This window comes from Diceros bicornis, chromosome 25, assembly GCF_020826845.1.
Source record: "Diceros bicornis minor isolate mBicDic1 chromosome 25, mDicBic1.mat.cur, whole genome shotgun sequence".
In the NCBI taxonomy this organism is placed as follows: domain Eukaryota; kingdom Metazoa; phylum Chordata; class Mammalia; order Perissodactyla; family Rhinocerotidae; genus Diceros; species Diceros bicornis.
In genome coordinates this window covers 22,944,426-22,970,492 of record NC_080764.1, presented here as the reverse complement: position 1 = coordinate 22,970,492, position 26,067 = coordinate 22,944,426, and the positions used below count along the sequence as shown (strand labels likewise).

Sequence of the window (26,067 nt, the reverse complement as noted above, 5' to 3'; positions counted from 1 at the left end):
AAAGAAACCCAGAAATTCTGGAGATACGATGATAAAAAACTGAGATTAAAAAAATGAGATAAAAAACAATCTAGAAACCTTAAAAAACAGAGCTGACGTTATGAAGAAGAGAATTAGTAATTTAGAGAACAGAAAAACAGAAATGCTTCAGGTGGAGAAGAGAGAAACAAAACTTTAAAAAAATGAAGAAATTCTTTGAGAAATATCTGGTTCAATTAGGAAATACAACATAAGGATTACAGGTATTCCAGAGGGAGAAGAGGGGGAGAAAGGAGCAGAGAGCTTGTTCAAAGAAATAATAGCTGAGAACTTCCCAAACCTGGGGAAGTAACTAGACTTACAAGTATATGAACCCAACAGAACTCCTAATTACACCAATGCAAAAAGACTTTCTCCAAGGCACATAACAGTAAAACCAGAAAAAGTCACTGAAAGCGAAAAAATATTAAGTTCAGCAAGGCAGAAGAGAATAACAGGTATACATAGAACATTCCATCCAAAAACAGCAGAATACACATTCTTCTCAAGTGCACATGGAACATTCTCAAAGACAGACCATGTGCTGGGAAACAAGGCAAGCCTCAATAAATTTAAGAAGACTGAAATTATATCAAGCATCTTTTCCGACCACAGTGCTATGAAATTAGAAATCAACTACAAGAAAAAAGCTGTGAAAGTCACAAATCTGTGGAGACTAAACAACATGCTAGTGAATAACCATTGGATCAATGAAGAAATCAATGGAGAAATCAAAAAATAACTGGAGCCAAATGAAAATGAAAATACATCATACCAACTCTTATGGGATGCAGCAAAAATGGTTCTAAGAGGGAAACTCATAGCATTACAAACCCACCTCAACAAACAAGAAAAATCTCAAATACATAATGTTAAACTACACCTAACAGAACTAGAACAAGAACAAACAAAGCCCAAAGTCAGCAGAAGTAGAGAAATAATAAAAATTAGAGCAGAAATAAAGGAAACAGAGACCAAAAAAATAGTAGACAGGATCAATGAAACTAAGAGCTGGTTCTTTGAGAAGATAAACAAAATTGACAAACCCTTAGCCAGACTCACTAAGAAAAAAAGAGAGAACGCTCAAATAAATAAAATTAGAAATGAAAGAGGAGAAATTACAACACATACCACAGAAATACAAAGGATTATAAAAGAATACTATGAAAAACTATATGCCAACAAATCGGATAATCTAGAAGAAATTAATAAATTCTTAGACTCACACAACCTTCCAAAACTGAACCAAGAAGAAACAGAGAATCTGAACAGATCGATCACAATTAAAGAGATTGAAACAGTAATCAAAAACCTCCCAAAAAACAAAAGTCCAGGACCAGATGGCTTCTCTGGAGAATTCTACCAGACATTTGAAGATTTAATAACTATCCTTCTCAAACTATTGCAAAAAATTGAGGAAGACAGAATACTTCCTAACCTGGTCTATAGGCCAACATCACCCTGGCACCAAAACCAGACAGAGACAACACAAAGAAGGAAAATTATAGGCTAATATTACTGATGAACATTGATGAAAAAATCCTCAACAAAATATTAGCAAATCTAATACAGCAATACATTAAAAGGATCATACACCATGATCAAGTGGGATTTATACCAGGGATGCAAGGATGGTTCAACATCTGCAAAGCAATCAATGTGACACACCACATTAACAAAATGAGGAATAAAAATCACATGATCAGCTCAACAGATGCAGAGAAACCATTTGACAAGATCCAACATCCATTTATGATAAAAACTCTCAATAAAACAGGTATAGAAGGAAAGTACCTCAACGTAATATAGGCCATATATGACAAACCCATAGCCAACATCATACTCAACAGGGAAAAACTGACAGCCATCCTTCTGAGAACGGGAATAAGACAAGGGTGTCCACTCTTGTCACTCCTATTCAACATATTACTGGAGGTTCTGGCCAGAGCAATTAGGCAATAAAAAGAAATAAAAGGGATCCAAATTGGAAAGGAAGAAGTGAAATTCACTCTGTTTGCAGATGACATGATCCTATACATAGAAAACCCTAAAGAATCCACCAGAAAACTATTAGAAATAATCAACAACTACAGCAAAGTTGCAGCGTACAAAATCAACTTACAAAAATCAGTTGCATTTCTATATACTAATAAAGAACTAACAGAAAGAGAACTCAAGAATACAATCCCATTTAAAATCACAACAAAAAAATAAAATATCTAGGAACAAATTTAACCAGGAGGTGAAAGACCTATATACTAAAAACTGTGATGTTGACTTTATTGAAAGAAATTGAAGATGACATAAAGAAATGGAAAGATATTCCATGCACATGGATTGGAAGAATAGTTAAAATGTCCATATTACCTAAAGCAATCTACAGATTCAATGTAATACCAATCAGAATCCCAATGACATTCTTCATGGAAATAGAACAAAGAATCCTAAAATTTATATGGAACAACAAAAGTCACCAAATAGCTAAAGCAGTCCTGAAAAAAAGAACAAAGCTGGAGGTATCACAATCCCTGACTTCAAAATATACTACAAAGCTATAGTAATCAAAACAGCATGGTACTGGTACAAAAACAGACACACAGATCAATGGAACAGAATTGAAAGCCCAGAAATAAAACCACACATCTGTGGACAGCTAATCTTTGACAAAGGAGCCAAGAACATACAACAGAGAAAGGGAAGTCTCTTCAATAAACGGTGCTGGGAAAACTGGACAACCACATGCAAAAGAATGAAAGTAGACCATTATCTTACACTATATACAAAAATTAACTCAAAATGGATTAAAGACTTGAAGGTAAGACCTGAAACCATAAAACTCCCAGAAAAAAATATAGGCAGTACACTCTCTGACACTGGTCTTAGCAGCATCTTTTCGAATACCATGTCTACTCAGGCATGGGAAACAAAAGAAAAAATAAACAAATGGGACTACATCAGACTAAAGAGCTTTTGCAAGGCAAACAAAACCAGGAAGAAAACAAAAAGACAACCCACCAACTAGGAGAAAATATTTGCAAATCACATATCTGACAAGGGTTTTATTTCCAAAATATATAAAGAACTCATACAACTTAACAACATAAAAACAAACAACCCAATCAAAAAATGGGCAGAGACTATGAACAGACATTTGTCAAAGAAGATATACAGATGGCCAACAGGCACATGAAAAGATGTTCAACATCATTAATTATTAGGGAAAAGACATCACCTTACACCTGTTAGAATGGCTGTAATTAACAAGACGAAAAATAACAAATGTTGGAGAGGATGTGGAGAAAAGGGAACCCTCATACACTGTTGGTGGGAATGCAAACTGGTGCAGTCACTATGGAAAACAGTATGAAGATGTCCCAAAAATTTAAAAATAGAAATACCATACGATCCGGATATCCCACTACTGGGTATTTACCCAAAGTACTTGAAATCAACAATTTAAAGAGACTTATGCACCCCTATCTTCATTGCAGCATTATTCACCATAGCCAAGACGTGGATGCAACCCAACTGCCCATCAACTGATGAACGGATAAAGATGTGATATATACATGCAATGGAATACTACTCAGCCATAAAAAAACACAAAATAGTCCCATTTGCAACAACATCGATGGACCTTGAGGGTATGATGGTAAGCAAAATAAGCCAGACAGAGAAAGACAAATACCGCATGATTTCACTCATACATGGAAGATAAACAAATACATGGATAAAGAGAACATATTAGTGATCATCATAGGGGAAGGCAATTGGGGGGTGGGCAAAAGCAGTAAAGAGGCACATATATATGGTGACAGATAAAAAGTAGACTATTGGTGGTGAGCACAATGCAGTCTATACAGAAACTGAAAATAATGTACACCTGAAATTATACAATGTTGTAAACCATTACAACCTCAATAAAATAATTGAAAACAAGTAAAAGAAAAACATAGTCAGAGACAAACTAAAGTTGTACAAAATCAATAATAATTTATTATATACTCAGCAAAAAAAAGGAAAAAAAAAAGTTTATGCTTATCCAAATAGAACTTTGAAATGGCCGAGCTATGCAGCTAATCTTGAACACATCTTATATCAATATCGCTTATCTACTAAACTATTTTAAATAGAAAGCTGCAGATACATTGCTAACTGTCACATCCACAGCTATTAGAAAGCTGGTTTGTTATATTGCGTAGGCAGTGTATATATCAAATTATTTATCTTCTATTATTCATATATTAGGCTTTAATTTACATATATTTCAGTTTACACAAATGTTTCCCCATCATTTATTAATATAATTATACTCCTTCCAAAAACAGGAAAATGGTTCTTCAGCCACATTTGTCATAATTTAATTGATATAGGAAAAGCAGACTTTCATTAAGTGTATACCTGGCAAACAAAGGGAAGAATACTCACAAAAGAGCCTTAAGGCTTGGAAGAGCTATGTGTCTACCTATGTTTTTTCCAAGTGTTGCTGCAGGCTCTTTGGACTAAACTGACATTTGAAGTCCCCAAATAATTGTACTACTCTACTAAATATTACAATTGAGCAGGGTTATAATACTGGGCCTGATCCTAAAGGGAATAAATTGTTATCTGAAATAAATCATTTCAGCTCACTAAAGAATCATTTAAAGCTCTAAAAAGTTAAACATTTTAAAGTTGAACTTTAAATGGTAGAAATCTAGGTCAACAAATTAAACTTCTGAATAATTATTTATTTGGTGGAGATGGGGGATGTTAGAATGGAAGCATAAAATTTATATAACACCAAAGTAGATATGTTAGCAAAGACTCAAAATGAGGATAAAAGAGAAAGCTGATTGACCTGAATATGTTAGTCATAACAACTGCACAGAAAAAAGTCATGCCACATAATAAAGATAAAAATGGCACAACTCTTACTGATTTTTTTATTTTTAAAATTCAGAACACACATTAATGTTTCATTACTATGTACATTATGGCATGCAAAGAGGTTTATTTTAAAATAAACACGTCCTGGGCCTGCCCCATGGCTTAGCGGTTAAGTGCGCGTGCTCCGCTACTGGCGGTCCGGGTTCGGATCCCGGGCGTGCACCAAGGCACCGTTTCTCCGGCCATGCTGAGGCTGCATCCCACATACAGTAACTAGAAGGATGTGCAACTATGACATACAACTATCTACTGGGGCTTTGGGGGAAAAAAGGAGGAGGATTGGCAATAGATGTTAGCTCAGAGCCGGTCTTCCTCAGCAAAAAGAGGAGGATTAGCGCAGATATTAGCTCAGGGCTGATCTTCCTCACAAAAAAAATAAACAAAAATAAATAAATAAATAAATAAAATAAACACGTCCTTTATTCTAACATTAGTAGCATATGAAATCAATTTTAATGTGACTGTATATAGTTTGTTGGTTAACTTTATATTTTAAACAACGTAACAATTTAAGAACATACTTAAATATGGAAACAGGCTTCCATTTTATCCAAAATCTTCTTTAATTACACATACACATGAAAATAAATGTACTAGTTTTTTCAGTATTAACAACAAAAATAGCTAACTAACTAGAGAAATAAAATTTCCAAGCAAATGGAAAGAATGGGTTTGATTTAGATTATACATTTTACAATCAATACATAATTATTAGAATCTAAATTATATGCAAAGCACTGTGCTAAGTAAACATTTAGGGAAAAACAAAGAAAGTCAGTCTATAAATCAGATTTATAATTTGCTTAAGGGAACACAGCATAAATGCATGAATCCCAGCTCTACAAGAAGAAAAATGCCACTTACCATTTAACTTCTCTATACCTCAGTTTCCTCATCTGTAAAATGGGGATAATAATAGTATCAGCCTCATGGGGCTGTTTTGAGGATTAACTGAGTTACAACACAGGAAATGCTAGGAATTATCTCTAACACATAGGAAAACTCAGTTAGTATTAGTTATTATTAAGATACAGGTTAAATAGGAATATAGGAACAATACAAAGACATTACATAACCAGTGATCAAAACTTTCTAAAAGAAAAATTTGGCAGGCCGGCCCTGTGGCTTAGTGGTTAAGTGTACGCACTCCGCTACTGGCGGCCCGGGGTTTGGATCCCGGGTGCGCACTGACGCACCACTTCTCTGGCCATGCTGAGGCCGCGTCCCACATACAGCAACTAGAAGGATGTGCAACTATGACATACAACTATCTACTGGGGCTTTGGGGGGCAAAAAAAAAGGAGGATTGGCAATAGATGTTAGCTCAGAGCCGGTCTTCCTCAGCAAAAAGAGGAGGATTAGCATGGCTGTTAGCTCAGTGCTGATCTTCCTCACAAAAAAAATTAAAAAAAAAAATTTGGCTTGATAAAACACTAAGTATGCAGTAGACCATAAATCAGAAAGGTATAAATTTTATATCTGATGTTACTATAAATTTTAGTCATGATTTATTTGAACTTCCATCAGATTCATTTTACAGCTATATCATAAAAACAAAGATCATACAGCTGTTTTATTTGCTAAAGAAACCTGAAACATATTTGTGAAATGAATCTTCTCCAGGTTAAATATAATATTTGGGGGTAGAATCATAGAATCTTAAAACATAGTTTTTAAATCCTTTTCTGACCTACTTCCCTACGTTCTTCCACACTTAGCTCTTTGCATTCATATAATGAACCCCTGGGACATTCTTTTAAAAGCCTCATCAGCAAATATGCATTTCTTGAATTATTCATGTTGTCCTGAAATTATTTACGGTTTCTATTATTGTACATGTTGTTAGAGACTCACATCAAAGCCTACTATTCTTCTAAACTTAAGAACTGGCTCTGCGACTTGATTAATATTTTGTCAAATAAAAGTTGTAATTAGAAATAATCATTCCCATTCTATGATATTTCATGCTACAGCACGAAAAACTAAATTTTACATGGAATTTAACAATGCATGCTAAATTGTTTAATTAAAAAACTTAAAGTAGGCACTCAATCTTAAGTGCTTGAATGGGCTTCAAGAGGTCCAAGATATTTTATCATATTTTCAAAGGTGGGTTTTGGACACCAATAAGGCTAAGAACTATTGCCTTAAAGAAAAAGGATTAATTTTAACCATCTGGAAAATAAATTCTTTCAATAACATAGTTTGATTTTTTTTTTTTTTTTTTTTTGGTGAGGAAGATCAGCCCTGAGCTAACATCCATGCTAATCCTCCTCTTTTTGCTGAGGAAGACCGGCTCTGAGCTAACATCTATTGCCAATCCTCCTCCTTTTTTTTCCCCAAAGCCCCAGTAGATAGTTGTATGCCATAATTGCACATCCTGCTAGTTGCTGTACGTGGGACGTGGCCTCAGCACGGCCAGAGAAGCAGTGCGTAGGTGCGCGCCTGGGATCCGAACCCAGGCCACCAGTAGCGGAGCATGTGCACTTAACCGCTAAGCCACCGGGCCAGCCCCGTAGTTTGATTTTTAACATTGCTGTTACTTAATTTAATTAACTTGTTATTAATAAACAAACACCTCTTAGGGTGGCTGCCCAGCTACCAGTGATTCCACCTGCCCAGAGAAAGGCTATAAACATATGGGAAAGATGCACATTGAGACACTTGAACATACTTCCTTGGTTACAGCTGATTGATCTATAGGTTCACAAGGCATCTATGCTGCTTAATTAGATTCCTTCCTTCAGAAAATTGAAACTAAAGCACTACCTTAGGACCAAGCTGACAAATAATAAAGGAGTATGACTGAGAGAGAAACACAGATCCAACATTTTAGAACTTAAAGGTACCATAAAGATTCTTCCTCCATCATTGTTCCATTCTCCCCAATTGGGCCCAACTCTAACCCTTGAAATGAACTAGTAATTGAAATCACTAGCTAGTACCTCAAGACTGTGTGCCCCTACAGGGATTAAATTCTCACTACATATGAAGACATATTACAAGAACCCATATCTTTGTGTAAGCAAATTTAACAGCTTCTGGTTGATTTTATTCAAAACAATATTTCTAGAAGAGAAAAGTACTTTAAGACTACATGTTAAAGTCTTACAATAGAGGATGTTCTTAGAGAGACATTCTAAAATCTGATAGACTGCCAAGTCCTTTGGCTAGGAACATTAAGTTATTAATCTGCAACTAATTACATCCTCACAGTCCATGGGCTTCATCATTGTTATGAGAGGTTCGAGGATTCAATCGGAGATGTAAAAGAAACTTTCCACTCCAAACAAATGGACTAAAGGTATATTTTATTATCTAGAGGATAGTAAAGGCGACAGTCCGCAAACAGATTCGAATAGGTCAAATATTAAGAGGGGAAAACATCAGCTTGACTGGAAAGGGAAAACATCCACATCGGCTGAGATAGCAGCAGATTCGAATAGGTCATATAATGAGAGGGAAAAACATCAGATCGACTGGAAAGGGAAAACATCCACATTGACTGAAGGGAAATGACACAAATCAACCGGAAAGAGAAACACCAGGTTGACCAAAAAGAGAACACCTCAGATCAGTTACTCACAACATCCACGCCCCACTGCCGGGGAGAGTCCCTTCAAGTGACACGGCTGGGTGGGAATCCGATCATCAGAGGTCCTGGGCCGGGCATCCCCTCCACAGGTGAGACTCTCACCAGGCCTCGGTTTCCAGCAGTTTATATAAGCAGTTACAGAGTCTACAGAGCAAGCATTTAGTGTTCCCATGCACAAATGGTTATCAGTGGCATACGTGCACTGAGCCTCCTGGCTATCATCCCAGCCCGGCAGTTGTGTATGTGCATTGTTTACCCTGGTTATCGTCCCAGCCCGGCAGAGACGGCCAGTGCCCCAGGCTGCGGCCCCCAAAGGGCCTTGAAATTTTTACACATTGCAACTATCTCCGTGGGAGAAGTGCCAGTTCCCACCATGCAGAAAGCAGCTTTTATATTTCTTTTTGTGCTAGTGGCTGTAGGTCAATGGAGCAGCCAAACATGGCTGGCTGTACTCATGTCAAGACAATCATGCAGCCATAAAGATCCCTTCAATCAAAACTAAGAAACAGGGGGCCGGCCCGGTGGCGCAAGCGGTTAAGTGCGCGCGCTCCGCTGCGGCGGCCCAGGGTTCGCTGGTTCGGATCCCGGGCGCGCACCCACGCACTGCTTGGCAAGCCATGCTGTGGCGGCGTCCCATATAAAGTGGAGGAAGATGGGCACAGATGTTAGCCCAGGGCCATCTTCCTCAGCAAAAAAAGAGGAGGATTGGCGGATGTTAGCACGGGGCTGATCTCCTCACAAAAAAAAAAGAAAACTAAGAAACAGATGAGGCTTTTCTAAAGAAACCCATATTTCCTCATTTTCTCCCTTACTCAATACCATTTTTTTCACCTCAGTTGTACCTCCTTTAATCTTCAAGCTCAAAAACTGAATTAGTTATTTTCAAAATTTTTAACATGAACTACCAAGAATTACACTTTACATTAAAATCTAGTAAATACACACACACAACTGAAACAAAAATTTCATGAAGCAATAGTTTAATATAGTCAGATATTTTCGATCCTATTTCATTCTTTTATAATGGTGATCATAACCTACCATACTGATTTAACAAGGCACGCTATGACCCACAGTTTAACAATATATAAGTATAATATGTCACGACCAAGTATTATCCAGGAATGAAGGTTGGTTTAACATTCTAAAATCAACTAATGTAATTCACCACATTAAAAGTAAAATCACATCATGATCTCAATAGGGGCATAAAAAAGTATTTGACAAAAGTCAACACCATGCATGGAAAAATACCTCTCAACAAACTAGCAACAGAAGAGAACTTCCCCAAAACTATAATGGACATCTACAAAAACCCTACAGCTAAAATCACACTTAATGATGAAAGACTAAAATGCTTTTCCCCTAAGACAAAGCAAGGATGCCTGCTCTCACCACTTCTATTCAATACTGTATTGGAGGTTCTAGACAACACAATAAGAAAAAAAAAAAAACCAAAGCATTCAGTTCAGAAAAGAAGTAAAAACTGTCTTTTTTCCCAGACGATATGATCATCTATGTAGAAAATCCTACAGAATCTTAAAAAAAAAAAGCTACCAGAACTAATAAATGAGTTTAGCAAGCTTACAGAATATCAGGACCAACATAAAAAATAAAATCAAGTGAAAGGACACAGGAGCCAAAAAAAAGAGCTCCCAATGGCAGAGCTGGAACAATTTGGGCAATAAAACATTACTGGATTATAAACCAAAGTATAAAATGAATATACATCAGTACACAGATATAAATACATGAATGAATAAATAAACAACAGGAAGAGAATAAACAAATCTTCCATGCAGAAAATTTCCAAATAACATATGTAGATATTCCAACCTCAAAGAAGTGAAACATAACACCTCACTCCTTTTGTGTGGGCTGTGTATAGTACTTCCTTCCAAAGTGTACTGGGTGAAAGTGCGGAAAAGAGTAACTTTACAGTTGAGAACCTGAAAAACACTATGCCAGCCAAGTGATCAAGGTCAACATCAACAATAAGACATGTTGATACTATGTACTCTTGAAATGACATAATAAAAATGGCACATTACCTCTGCGGTTTTCTTACCAAAAACCCATAACCCCATTCTAACCATGAGAAAAATATTAGACAAATCCTGACTGAGAGACACTGAACAAAATAATAATATACCTCTTGATAAAAAAGAATGGACTAGTTAACTTAATAAAATACAAGGAAATAAGAATTTGTAAGATATTTGAACCATGGCTTTTTGCAAATCACACCATTGCATATGTCATCTAAAGATATTAGAGGCAACTTTAAGCCAAGTAAAAAAACTGAGTAGAGCCATAAGCAGCCCTCATACTAGCAAACAATATCAAATAACTTTAGAATTTTAGCACCTGAAAAGTTCCTTTAATCCAAAGTCCTCATTTTGTAGTAGAGAATATGAGGCCCAGAGGAGTTAAGTCAACTGCTAAAGGTCACACCAAGGCAGAGCCAAGACTATAATCAAATTTGTATAATTTTTTTTTTAAGATTTTTTTTTCTGTCTTTGTTTTTTTTTTTTGCAGAGAAAGATTCTCCCTGAGCTAACATCTGTTGCCAATCTTCCTCTTTTTTTTTTTCCCCTCCCCCAAAGCCCCAGTACATGGTTGTATATCTCAGTTGTAAGTCGTTCTGGTTCCTCTATGTGAGCTGCCACCACAGCATGGCAACTGACAGACAAGTGGTGTGGTTCTGCAACTGGGAAGTGAACCTAGGCCACCGAAGCAGTGAGCGCTAAACTTTAACCACTAGGCCATCAGGGCTGGCTCCAAATTTGTATAATTTTTAACTTCAATGGTATTTTAGGATCAATTACCATTCCATTATCACACTGCTCAATTTTCAACTCAACAATATTTACTGAACATTTACTAGGTATTATAGGAGTATATGGCAATTCTCAACCTCAAGGAGCTTTCAATGTCAATTTGTGAGGCTTAGTAAATATTTAAGGCGTACATGTTATTTTTTAAAAAAATGAAACCTAGGGGTCGGTCTGGTGCAGTGGTGGTGAAGTTCGCACACTCTGCTTCAGCGGCCTGGGGTTCACGGCTTCGGATCACAGGTGCAGACCTACACACCGCTCATTAAGCCACGCTGTGGTGGTGTCCCACGTACAAAATACAGGAAGACTGGCACAGATGTTAGCTCAGGGACAATCTTTCTCAAGCAAAAAGAGGAAGATTGGCAACAGATGTTAGCTCAGGGACAGTTGTCTGCACCACAAAAAAAAAAAAAAGAAAGAAAAGAAACCTACAGTGTTAATGGAACAAGGATCAGGCATGCTCATAAAAAATTACCCTTTTTTTTTTGAGCATTCTTAATCAAAAAGTTTCTTTGGTTTGGTTATTTTTGTAATGTGTGTGTAAAGAAATTCAACCAGTCTTGCCTAACCAGTTTTTCCACATAAACATTTAAAGAATGGAAGAGGCTGCAAATTGGCAGACTGTGAGCTATATTTTGCCCACAGATATGTTTTGTCTAGCCTGCACAGTGTTTTAAAAGACCTAAATTTGTGGCTGACATTTAAAATGCGTAGACCTTACATTAAAATCTGGGTTTCTGAATTTTGTTGAAACATAAGAACATCTGACACAACTAGACATACATCAGCCTTCATGGTAAAAACTGAGCACTGATTAGGCTCTCAAGTAACTGAGAGAAATAAGACATAATTACTGCTTTCAAAGACCTCTCAGTTTAATATTAGAGACAAGCACATAAACAAATCACTGGAGTACGTTATGGTCTTATTTGTGCCTGGCACTGTGTGACAGATATTACAATAAAAATGAGAACAGGATAAGATGGAGGCACAAGGGAAGAGGTGATCAATTCTGTTAAAAAGAATAATGCTTTGGGAAGGCTTAATGGAGGAGGTAGCACTTACGCTGTTTTTAAGAGTAAGTTTTTGCCAGGTGAATAGGGCAGAGGAAGACATTTCAGGCAGAGCAGCAGCAGGTTCAAGGTTATAGGATCACACAGTTGGCATAGATGACATATAAGGCATCAGGTAGTTTGGAAAGAAATGATATGCCTTGAAAGATGGACTAAAGCCAGATCATGAAGGACTCTCATATCCCATGCCAAGGAATGTGGGTTTCATCCTACACATCAGTATTGTTCCCACAGTGCCCCTAAGGAGACTGCTCATGATTCAACCTACGTGGGAGAAGAAATAAAAAGGGAAAGGATATGACAGCTGATCCCCTCTAATTACTGATTCAACTAGAGAAGCTCTACCTTTGTCTATTTTATGCAGTGGAGTACTGTTTTAATATGTCTTTGGACAAAAAAATTCTACTGTTATAAGCAAATTTTTTTATAAAAAAAGCTTAAACATGAGCCATTAAAAAATTTTTACTAAGAAATTAAATGATAAGATCAGTATTTTGGGAAGATTTCTCTGGTAACAGTGCCAAGGATGGAATAAAGAAGTATGAGAACAGAAGGAAATGAGAATACTTAGTTGCAACAACTGATGCAAGAAATGATGAGTTAAATCTGAGTAGTGACAGCAAAGATATTCAAATCTTATTAATATCTAGTTTGTGCCAGGTAGTCTGCTATGTGCTAGGTTCAGGATAAAAAAGATAAATTCAAGAGTTATTTAAATAAAAAGGAATCATAATTGATTAAAATGAGAAGGTAAAGAAGAAAAAGGAATCAATCTTGGTAAGTGACTTGAATAAATGCATGGATAGCTGTGGTTTAAACTTAGAATAAAATCATAATACCTCATCTTCAATAAACCAAGCACAAACCAGGCCAAAAAAGATATGTTAAGGAAGTGTAATCCAGAAAAAGCAAAGGATTACAGTTATGACTACACTTCAGGAGCAAAAGTCCCAGAGGATTTGCTAGAGGTATATACAAAATCAGAACCATCCTTGAATGCCATGACAACAAAAGTCCTTAACTGTCAATATTCTAAAGACTATCTCAAAGCTTTCCACAATGGTCTACCTAAAGTTAAAGTTTGGCATTTTTCCCTTGGCAATTTTTATTGAGATCCAGATACCCAAATGATAGCATGGAATCAAGGCAGACAAGAATATTGGAAAACAATATTTAGGTCATCATACCTATACAATTGCTAGCTAACATATGACCAACAAGTTTATTAACTGTCTCATTACTCCTAGGGTAAACAGGTAATGAGCTGCACAATTCTGCTCATGGTTAGTCTTTAACTATCAATTTCTTACTAGAATTTTAGAATAGGTTCAAACTATTTATGTGGGTAAATTTCCCAAGCAGTAGAAGTGTTCAATGATATGAGTTTCTAAGTTTTTCATTGAGACCTATGTTGAAAGAAATTCAGTACCATTTCCAGGAATCTGGTTTTATAACATTATTGCTTTCCTTGATAATGAATTTTTAAAAAGGGCAGGGGAGAGAGAGAGAAAAGAATGGGGAGAGGAGCTTTTACCTTCTTCAAAAATGAATCCTACATTCACTGCTGTTCATGAGAGTTATTTCAATCTCTTTGATAAAGATTATAATTAACATTAAGCACATAAAATAAACGCTTAAGTCCTTCAATGAGAGAATTGATCAAAACAACCTCTTCACCAAAAGAGCCTTCATACCTCATTATTTACATTAGACTATGAAGCCTTACCCATGAAACAGCAGATCAAATGCTAACTACTATTTCCAAATAGCTGAGTGTAAGTTATAAAACTCTCTCTTGCAACATCAGAAAGAACTGGTTATCACTTTAATTGCACTGCTAAACCTTATATATCGGAAAAGACATTCTAAGAGAGGAATTGCAGGAGCTTGCAGCTACATAGTAAAAAAAAATGAAATCAGTATCTGACTAAAATAATAAGAATTGGAAAATATTCTCAAAGTATCTTCATGTGGGGTATAATAAGTGCTTGCATTTATAGAAAGAAAAGAACCCCAAAACGATGGGGAATAGAAGTATTACCTGAGGGCAGGAAATTCAGACAAAAGGTCCCTATTCCTGGTGAGAGCAAGCAGTCAGTTGCCAGGGTTTCTTAGACTCCTCTGGTACTCATTTGGGTGATTATGAAATTCACAGCACACCAATCTCCACCACAGCCAGCAGGGATCGCTGCAGGGAATGGGTACACAGGGGACACAGAAGGGAGCAAGTTTAAGGGAAGGAAGAGGAAAGGAATGATATGATAAAAATATTTAGCTGTGTTGCACTTAAAAAAATACAGTTGTATTTCACACTGGATTAACTAAAGGCAAACACTGCTTAAATTCTAAGATAATTAACCATTTAAGATTTTCTTCATTCTCTCTACCACTGGTATTGCTACCGTTCTATTAAATTAATATTTTTAAAAATATATATTTTTTTAATTTTATATCAAAAATGTTAAGTAACAAAAATGAGATAGCTATGTTGTACAAAAGTTATATAAAGACTGAACTGTATAATTCAACATTAAATGAAACCAATTAGGACAAGCACACTAAAAGACAGGCAATCTACAAATACAAATTGTCAAATTAGTTTAACTGCCAAAAGGCCCGGTTAAAATGGTAATCCTCATTTCATTTTATAGAGAATACTAAAAAGTAAGTTACCTATGAAAAGTAACCCACAAACCAAAGAGAGATCCAGCAATAAACTGTATCTATATACTCAAAAGTAAATTCAAGAACTATAGTATTTATCAAAAAAGTTTTTAATCTAAATTCTTTGGATATGAGACAACTTTTTAAACCTGCCAAAAATATATTCATGGCAACCAATTTATGCCCTATGTATTCTATGAAAGCCAAAGTAGTATAAATTTATTTCTCCAGTCAGCTAAAAACGTTGCTGAACAACACTATGTACCACAGTCATGTGGCAGATGCTAAAGACACAATGGCCGACAGAACAAGCACAGTCACTGCCCTCAGAATTCAAAGCCTATCAGGGTGATTCTCCCCTTAAAAAGATGACAATCTACACAAATTCAAAAATGGATTTCAAAAACGAATACCAGTGAAGACTAGCCTAGTTAAAGCTACCTAGGGAAGACGTACAAGTAAAATGAGGCCTGAGAGGGTGGCCTAACATGAAGCGATCCTGAGAAGATGGCCTGTCACAAAGGGATGCAGACAATCTGGCTGCAGGACAGAAGACAACAAAAGATGGATGAAAAAAAAAAGAGAGAGAAAAAGTATAGTATTGGATAATAGTGGTAAATAAAATTGCAGCCAAATTTGGAGGACCTAAATTACCCTTAACTTCTCTAAATACTTGCATTAAATATTCCTCTGGTGTGCATGCCATAGTCAGAGAAAATAGATTTAATAACTATCCATTTTATATCACTCAAGCTGTCGTTTCTGCACTTTCATTTCATTATCTCTTTACAAGTTTCTCTGAGACTTAGACCACCTCCATCTCATTGTCTCTACTTCCGTTCGAGTTGCATATAGTACTTTGTGCCTCTGTCATAAGACTTATATTCTAGGTTGAATTCTATTTACGTATATAGCTTATTACTTTATTTACTCATTACTTTTATAGATAAAAGAGTACATATACATATAGCTAAAATTTTAAGTCTTAAAGGATAGACTAATATAGATTCAAAATTTATACACAACGTTCATTTTGACTGGGAGATGCCTCAAAATAAGTCAATGAATTATCAGACAGACCATTAGTCTAATGCTTGAAAAATCAAACAAACAAATTTCCATATTCTGAATCATATTTGCTTCAGCTTTCAATTTTGTTTTAATAACTTGGTCTTGATACAGTAACTGCTCATATTTCACTCATGGAAATAGTCATAAAATCTTTCACTTGTAACTTACATTCAATCTGAGCTCCAGTCACTAATACAACTGGTTCAATACCAATATTTCATAGCATTATTAAATTACTCATCCTAAGTAATATATTACGCAGAGTTTAAAACATATAACTGATATAAAATTGACTTACTAAGTAAATGTTTAGGCTGGCAACTGCAGTATTAAGGCAAAGTGTAATACTGCAAAAAGCAATATTGCAAAAAAAATTGTGCAAGTAAAAAGAAATGAATGGAGAAATTGTGTTTCCCAAGCTTCAAAGGAGTGCAGAGTCAAAGGATTCCCAAGTCATAAAAGAATCTCCCAAGGGATACTGCAGCAGGATGGTGAAACATAAAAGAGTAAAAAGGGAAATGCTGAAAACTGAGTAAAAGAAAAGCAAACTGTTAGGTGGGAACAAAAGCCTGGGCAGGTAACGTAGAATAATCAAATTAAAAGGTGCTGGATTAGCGACTTAACCACTCAACACTACCTGTCAAAACTTGGGCGAGTCACAAATCTCAAAGTTTTAATAATTTCCTTCTCGGAGACAAGAACAAATCCTTTCTGATTCCAGGATGGTAGGTAATATTACAACATCCAATGGACCAAGCATCCAACCTCCTTTTCACCTGAAGTGTTCAAATCAAACTCCTGGGAGTCACTTTCACAAGAATCAATATCTGGTTTTAGCTGGAAATTAATGTGAAATGGGCACCTGCTCAATCTCAGATGCTTCTACATAGTGCCTTTAATAACAACAACAACAAAAAATCCATCCCCTAAAATTCAACTCACAATTCACTTTGCTGTAATTATCTATTGCATAAACCAAACCAAAGGATAACCACACAACAAACACTGACATTGTTGTTGCCAGACTAAAATATGTGTAGTCTAAATTAGTTCACAAATAAAAGCGATCTCCATTTAGATATCTAACAGGCATCCAAATTAATGTACCCAAAACCAAACTCCTTATCTTCTTCCATCAGCCTGCTCCTCCTGCAATCTTCTCCAACTTAGTTAACAGCAACTCCATCTTACCAGTTGCTTATGTGAAAAACTATGGAGTCATCCATGACTGCTCTCTTTCTCTCTCAATCCACATCTTATCTATCAGCATAAAGCCTGTGGCTTTACCTTCAAAAAAAAATCCAGAACCTGACTATATCTCAACAACTTCACTGCATCTACCCAGGTCCAAGCCAATCTTCCTCACCTGCATAGTTAACGCTTTCAACTGGGCTCCTGTTCTGCCCTTGTCCTCCTCTTATTTATTCAAGATCACACAGCTGCAGAGTGATCCTAAGTTCAAAGGCTTCCAATGGCTTCCAATCTCCCTCAGGGTAAAAGCCAGTCATTAAAGGCCCCAGAAAATCTGGCCCTTGTTTTCTTTTTATTCTCATCTTCCTCTACTCACTTCACTCCTCACTCCACTTCACCTATATTTGCAGCTTCGATATATTTCAAAAATGACAAGCAACCTTCCATTTCTGAATCTTTGCATTTGCTCCCACCACCTCTTTCAGATCTCTTCTCAGATACCACCATCTCAATTAAGTATTCTCCATCACCAGATTTAAAGCTGCAAACGCCATCCCCACCTCCTTGCACTTCCTATCCCCTTTCCCTGTGTTATTTTTTTAATAGCATTTATCACAAACTGATATAATGTACTTCACTTATTTATTTACTATCAGCATCCTCTGATTAAAATGTAAACTACATTGGGCCGGCCCCGTGGCTTAGCGGTTAAGTGCCCGCGCTCCACTACTGGCGGCCCAGGTTTGGATCCCCGGCGCACACCAACGCGCCGCTTCTCGGCCATGCTGAGGCCGAGTCCCACATACAGCAACTAGAAGGATGTGTAACTATGACATACAACTATCTACTGGGGCTTTGGGGAAAAAAAATAAATAAAATAAATAAATAAATAAAAATGTAAACTACATTGAAGGCAGAGATTTTTGCCCCAGCCATATGGACCAGTACCTGGTACAAAGTAGCACTCAGTAAATATCTGCTAAATAAACAACTAGTATACCTAGTGTCAAAATCAACATTATTGTAGATTATTTTAGAAAGAATACTGTCAATTTAAGTAACCAAAAATTACTTTTAAAAAATCCCCAAACTTATAAAATTAAATTTATTTATAAGCCTAAAAGTTAATATTTAACAGAGAAGCGGTGCGTCGGTGTGCGCCCGGGATCCAAACCCCGGCCGCCAGTAGCGGAGCGCGCGCACTTAACCGCTAAGCCACGGGCCGGCCCCTACTCATGCTTCTTATGCCAGAACAGAATCACTGAAGTTTCCCAAGAACTGAGACCATGTCTTATCCAATTTTGTATCTCTAATGCCCAGTGCTCAAGAACCTGATATACACAAACTCTCAAAAATTATTTATTGAGCTTTATTGTAAAAGTGAAAGATGTAAATAACTAGCCTATCAATAATTATATATTATCATTTGAGAAAATAATTTCCGACAGTCTAAATAAAATATGCTGTATTTCCTTTTAAGAATGTCCAATACAGGAACTATTATAGACCTAGCAGTATTCATCTCCAATTACATGCACCTTAACTTCTCTTCAGCAATTCACTTTCATGGACTTATCTGATACTGTTACTGGGCCCACCGAGCCCATAAGACATTAACCACAACCCTGCTCAGAACAAGCCTAACACACTCTCTCTAGCTTACAGGAAACCACAAAGAGAGGAAGGAGGAGATGGCTGAGACATATGGTCAAAACCAGTTAAAACCGGTGGAAGGCAACAAGGCAGTCTGACTTGACCTGACATAGACCCCGCAGCTTATTATACACTCACTGTAATATATTACCATATCACGGAACACACACACCAACCCCATGACAGTTTACAACTGCCATAGCAACAGCAGGATACAACCACATAAGGAAAGAAAAGAAGTGGCACCCGTTTCCCGAAAAAGCCTGTCCAGTTCCCCAAATACCTATGAATATTCCTCCCCTTCATTACTTTGACCCCTTATAATAGCTGCTTAATTGTCCCAGGAGCTGAGAAGTTGATTTGTGAACTTAGTTCCCACTTCTCCATTTGGCCATTGAAGGCTCAGCTTCAGTCTCATTTCAAAGTTGTGACACCAAGGGGCCGGCCCAGTGGCATAGTGGTTAAGTTTGCATGCTCCACTTCAGCGGCCCGGGGTTTGCAGGTTCGGATCACCAGGCACGGACATATCAACCGCTCATCAAGCCATGCTGTGGTGGCATCCCACATATAAAGTAGAGTAAGACTGGTAAAGATGTTAGCTCAGGGACAATCTTCCTCAAGCAAAAGGAGGAAGACTGGCAACAGATGTTAGCTCATGGCCAGTCTTCCTCACCAAAAAAAAAAAAAGTTGCAACACTGAACAGAAGAAGAACCCCAAGAGGAAGAAGGGTCTCCTTCCTCAGGTCTCTCCCTGGCTGGGGAGAGAGTTCAGTTGGTAATAATACCTTGCCCTAAACTAGGCCTACTCTACCTCTAAAATCTTAAACTTTAATATGAAACTTTCAGACAAAACCTTCAATCCTTCCAGTTCCCTCATTTGCTTTTCTCAACTGTTCTTTCACCTAGATAAAACTTCCAATCCCTGATGGTTCTTTCCTTTTCTCCCTAGACTATCAGCTGCTGCCCTCCCAATTCCTTCCTTAAACAGCCTAAGGCATCCCATCAATTCATTGCGAAGCTCTCTAAACTCTCTCACCACATTGCCATTCAGTCACAAGATCCTCCAAGTGCTCAACCCTTCCTAATCTCCTTAACAAATATTTCAAATATTCAACAATCTTTTCAGGCTGCCCTCCCTTTCTACTTGTTCCTTCCCCTTAGTTTAGGGAACATGTCACGTCAAGTAGTTTCTCCTACCTAGATCCTTGGAGCTGGCCTGGATCCAGTCCCTTTCCAAGTCTGGTTCTCTAACCTTCCCAATTAAATTCTGTGGGATATTGATATCCTTCCAATACATTGCTTTTCTACTTAAATTAATCAGAGCCCCTCTGAGACTCTATATTTCCATCCCGGACAATTACTCCTGAACCCTGGACTCCAAAAACCAAAATGAAAACCAGGCATCTTTAATGATCACGTCCCTCTTTTGTCTGGAATTCTTTACTAGCAGTCACCTCCTAGGATGAAGCTCAGCTTCCTTAACATAGCAAATGAGGCCCTCTGAAATCCAATTTAGTTTCATGCCTATTAAAGACACCAAGTGGAGCAGCAAACCTGACCCCAAAGAGTTCTCCCCCTGACCATATCTTTACTGTGTAACTCTTTGCCACTGCTAACTGATCCATGGATAAACTGAACTGGGCTGAACAGGTTCTCTCTCCCAGGAATCTGAAACTTGATGGCAAAGTTCACAGACTGGGAATTGTAAGAGATGGGACAGTACCCTAAAGCAACAGTTCTCAACCAAGAGTAATTTTGCTCCCCAGAGGACATGGGCAATGTCTGGAGACATTTTTCATTGCCAAGACTGTGGGAGTGCTATTGGCACCTAGTAGGCGGAGACGAGAGATACCTCTAAACATCCTACAACGCATAGAGCAGCGCTTCACAACGAAGAATTATCTTGTCCGAAATATCAATCATGTAAACTCTTCCAATGAGGTTCTAGGAGCCAGCTAGTTCCTGCCCTTCCTCTGATTCTGCAACCCACTTCAACAGCTTTCTGTTACATTTCCCTTTTTACCTAAGTTAAACAGAGCAGGATTGTGTTGTTTGCTGACAAAATAACCTTAACCGGCATAGTATTCTAGTTCAATCATCTGACACACATATGTATACTTTAAATCAGTTTTTCAACCTCAAAACTACTAACATTTGGGCCAAATAATTCTTTGTTGTGGAGGACTGTGCACTGTAGGATGTTCAGCAGCATCCCTGGTCTCTACCTACTAGATGCCAGTACTCTCCATCCCCGGCCCCCCAAAATCTAACAATTAGAAAAATCTCCAGACACTGCCAAGTGTCCCCTGAGGGGCAAAATCATTCCTGGTTGAGAATCACTGCTTTAAACTATACAAAGACTCCACCCAGGTGTGGTGTATGTCTGTTCTACCCCCCCAGTAAACCTTGTGCCTAGCATAGTAAGCCCTGAGCAGGGGGCCGGGGCGGGGGGGAGGCATTTGTATCTAAACATTCCCTACTCCTTTTCAGGTCCTGGCTTAAATAGACTCCATCTTCCAGCTTCTATTTTCCCCCTCTTCACCTTTGCTTGAGCATTCACATACACACAACAGAAAATGAGGCCTTGAGCTGAAGGGTAGCTCCTGCTCTTATTCCCTTTCTTACATTTGTTAACATTCCCTTGTGAAAAAATACTCTTCTAGAGAAGCCTCCAAAACATATTCTGTGCCAGTTATAGTATGAAAGATCAGCGTAATTTCTCCTTCAAAGGTTTTTCCTGTTTCACTTCTTTTAAAATGTAACTACTCCAACCCCCACCCCACCATACACACACTCTCTCACATACACACACACTCCCTATTCAGTTTCAGATGGGTTCTAAGCACACAAACTGTTTTTATTAACAATTCAAGAGATGCTTGAGATACAAACTAAACAACCATTAGGCAGAGAACAAGTATATAGATTTACACTTCTCAAATAATTCAGTATTTACTTAAAGCATCTGTTAATCTTTTAAGAACAATTTCTTTTTCATAGTTTTCCAATATACCAGTTCTAAAGCCCCTATATCCAGGTAACACTGGTTTTAATCTTACAGTTTCACCATTGGTCAAGGCTCAGTGTAAGCACTCTTTCTCCTGTTGGTTCCTAGACAGTTTTCCTTCTGGAAGACCACTATATAAAGGGTCATTTTCCTAGTCCTTCCTTTCCAGGACACCGAAGGCAATGTATTTACTCAATGATTCAATTAACCATTGCTTCCTAAAACTACAATAAAACTAGGCATACCCAGTATCTGTGATAATATTGGTGGCTTACAGACTTGCCTCAGTTAAAAAAATTACAATGTGAGGGAGAGTCAGTTCATTAGTGCCATCCATGCACTCATTCAAAAAATAGTTGTTGAGTGCCTATATTACGCTAGACTCAAAACAAAAATCCCTGCCCTCATGGAGTTTACATTCAATGGAGAAGACAGACACACAGCAAATAAATCAATATAAGACAGATGAAGATGAGTGCCACAGAGAAAAGCATGGTCAGGTAAGTCGTCTTTTCAGAAGGTGCCAGGGGGCCGGCCCAGTGGCGCAGTGGTTAAGCGCACACGTTCCACTTCGGTGGCCCAGGGTTCACAGGTTCAGATCCCGGGTGCGCACAGATGCACTGCTTGTCAAGCCATGCTGTGGCGGCGCCCCATATAAAGCAGAGGAAGATGGGCACGGATGTTAGCCCAGGGCTAATCTTCCTCAGCTAAAAAGAGGAGGATTGGCATCGGATATTAGCTCAGGGCTAGTCTTCCTCACACACACACAAAAAAGAAGGTGCCATAAGTTGCATTCACTGGCCATATGAAATGTGTATTATTGGAAGGTAATATGTTCTAAGTATTTCCTGTTAAACTGTATTAAATTGTATTCCAGATGATTAGATCAACACAGTAACATCTTCATTACTGGATAATTTGTAAAATTAAGCTCGACTCAGGTAATTTCAAAAATTCATCCCTACTTGATTATAATTTATCACAGTACCCACCCTGTTTAGTCTACTGTCGTCCTTTAGATTTAGAAATAACTGTACTTTTCTTAGGAGATGACAGCAATAGCAGTAAGATTAATATATTAACCAAGAATATGAATTTGAAACTCTTCAGTTACCTGAGTTAAGGAAGTTTTGAAATATGAAATAACTGAAAACTCAAGTGTTTCAAAAACTCATCTCTGGAAAAAAAATCCTGATTACTATTTACAACGCAGCTTTTAGAAATCACACAGATGAAAAAGTAATCCTAAAGATTCTATTCTGAATATGTGGGTATTGTCTGTTGTGTGAAGTAAGCCATTATCTTTGCTATTAATTTTTAAGAGTCCTTCTCAACTGGAGTTCTACAAGAGAATTAAACTCTAAAGCCCTAAGGCACTCATTGATTGAATAAACTTTTCTCCTCTGCATCCAGAATGGAACTAGCTATGCACCATCACCCGTGGGAGAGTGAGAATATAGACATCATTTCCTGTAGGTCTGAATTTTTTTGTAGAACTGAGTATGACAACAGCTGGAGGACATCTGATAAGTCAGACCTTACCTAAAAAATACAAAATAAAGATAAAACCTTCTTCCAAAATAAGATAATTCAGTATTGGACCACATACACAATTTAAAAAGAAACTTTCCAATTAGTGATAATATTAAGAAACGTATACTCATAAATGCTGCTATAATTTGTTACTTTTTAAAAAACTGTTTATATATTATTCAGCATTACAAGTGAGGAAAATATTTGCTGAATCATAGAAATATTGATTTTGTTCCCCAATATATAACCTGTGGTATACAACGATCTAGAGAATCAAGAATTGTCTTTACTATACAAGAACATGATTATACCTGTCTTTTCCTAAAATCAGTTAAAAGTAATCATTAACTTACAAATAACAAAGAAAAGGCTCATAACCAAGCGCTTTGAAATCTCTAACAACTTGGAAACAAGATCCTACAGCTAGCCTGTGTCTTGAGACAAATATGGAGAAGCCAGGAGCAGTCACAAACTGCCAGCGTTACTGAGTCATGTTTCTGACTAAAACCGCCTTATGAAATGGAAAGAATGACAAAATCGTGGGTTTATCACCGCAGATGTTGACTCCCTGAATTTATGGGTCTCAGATTTAAAAAAGCAAAAAACTGTTTTGTAAGAAGGATGTGGAACCAAAACGACTGCAGAAAGAACTTGCCAAAGCTGGGAACTCTGGTTGTTTACCTAAAACAAATCCTAACTGTCCAAACAGGCACACCCTCTCATGCACCGGAGCGGGAACGGCGAGATGGGGTGAATCCAGCACAATAACAAGGTTAACATTTCACTGAGAGGACGAGCCTCAGCCCTAGGAGTCCACACTGCGCCAGACGCCCTCAGTTAACGAAGTCGCTCTGCTCCGAGTGTAGGCGCGCACCGAGCTCCGGGTCATCCTACCACAGAAACCAGGCACCGGGGGCACGCCAGGCCACCTCCAGTCTCCGCGCAGACCCACCAACAGGGGTCTCGGGACGCCCCCAGACGCCGCGTCAGAGGCGATCCCAGCCCCGCCGCCTCCCTCGGCCGCCCTCCGCGAGCCCGCCGGGGGAGAACCCGGCCGGGGGCTGACTCGTGAAGGCCAGCCCCGGGCGCCGCCGGCGACGGCAGACCCGGGGCTGCGACCCCTGCCCCGCCTGGAGCGGGGAGCCCAAGGCTCGCCTCCCGCATGCCTGCCAGTCCCCGCTGGCCCCGAGGCCGCTGCCTGCCTCCGGTGCCGGCTAGGGCGGAGGCGGACCGGCCCCCACGCGCGCGGCTCTCACTGACCTGGAGAGGTGCTTCAGGATCTGTTTCTTGATAAGCCCAGCCATGGTGCCGGGGCGGGAGGCGCCGCGCTCTCTCTGCGTTCCTCACTGCCTCCTTCCTGTGGCCGTCTCCTCTTTGTCCGGGTTACCCCGGGCGGAGGAGAGGCGTCTGAGCGCTCACGTCCGGGAGAGACCTGAGGCCCCGGCCGAGGCCACAGCCGCCGCCGAGGGTCCCGAGCATCCCGCTCAGGCTACCGCGGCCGCCGCCGACGCCATCTTGGCTGCAGCATCACCTAAGAGACCTGGGGGAGGGCGGGGGCGGGGCCGGCAGGGGGCGGGGCGAGGCAACGCAGAGTCCGGGCAGGCGCGCGAGGCATGCGGCCCCGCCGGCTTGGCCCTGGCCTCGGGTGCGAGTCGTCCTCTGTCCTGACGCCCGTGGGTGCTTAACTCCCAATCCCAGAACCTTGGGCTTTAGTCCTCCCTCCCCACCTTCTGGTCATGTTCCTCCTCCATCACTGAATCCTTCCACGTGCACTTCTCTTTTTCATTTCCTCAGAATTTGCTCCACAAACTGCTCTGCTTGCTTTGCTCTCTTTGCCTACTCGGCTTTCTTCATATTCTTTCCTCAGTGTCTTCTCGTTTGCTAAGGCATTCTGCCTTCCCCCGACTAAATGCTGCAATTTAATGTTTCCTTTGGTCATTCCAGTCCTAAGGGAAGGAAAAGTTGACAACGTGTCTTTAAATAGAGTCCAGGACCTGGGAATTAGAAGGCCTAAAATCAGTTCTTGGCTCTAGTGTTTTCTAGCTGTGTTAACCTGGCTAAAATAATTTCCTTACTTTTAGCCTGAATTGAGTCATCTACAAAATAGGTTAATAATATCAGCCTTACCCACCTTATTAGGTTGTTGTATCTAAAGAAATAAGGATGTAAAATTTCACTTAAAAATTTCTGTAAAAAGGAAGGAAATTTTTGAAATAGCGGGCAAAACTATTAGGTTCTGCACCTCCACCCCACCCAGCCCCAAACCACCTTTCTTCAGAGGTGAAAACGACCCCCCAGAGATGTCTAAAAGAGGGTAAGAAATTACACTGCCTCTGAGGAATGTATCAGGAAGGTGTGTGGGTATGTGCGGGGTGGGGTTCTGGGGGGAGTAGTTTACACATAGTCCAACAACCTGGCCCTTTTCAAAGAGAAAGGAGATATATGTGTGTTGACTATTTACTCACTTAACATTTATCATGCACTATAAACTAGGCA

General features: G+C 38.8%; 1 protein-coding gene across 1 annotated transcript in view; it reads right to left on the bottom strand.

The window, feature by feature from the left end:
* The window catches only part of BLTP3B (bridge-like lipid transfer protein family member 3B), an 89,429-nt gene extending 64,353 nt beyond the window's left edge, over window positions 1-25,076 (bottom strand). Inside the window, exon 1 of the mRNA XM_058568585.1 lies at window positions 24,832-25,076. Within this exon, the coding sequence (XP_058424568.1) occupies window positions 24,832-24,875 (44 nt within the window). The 5' untranslated portion in view covers window positions 24,876-25,076. The remainder of the gene's footprint in view (window positions 1-24,831) is intronic.
* Between the last annotated feature and the right edge of the window lie 991 nt (window positions 25,077-26,067).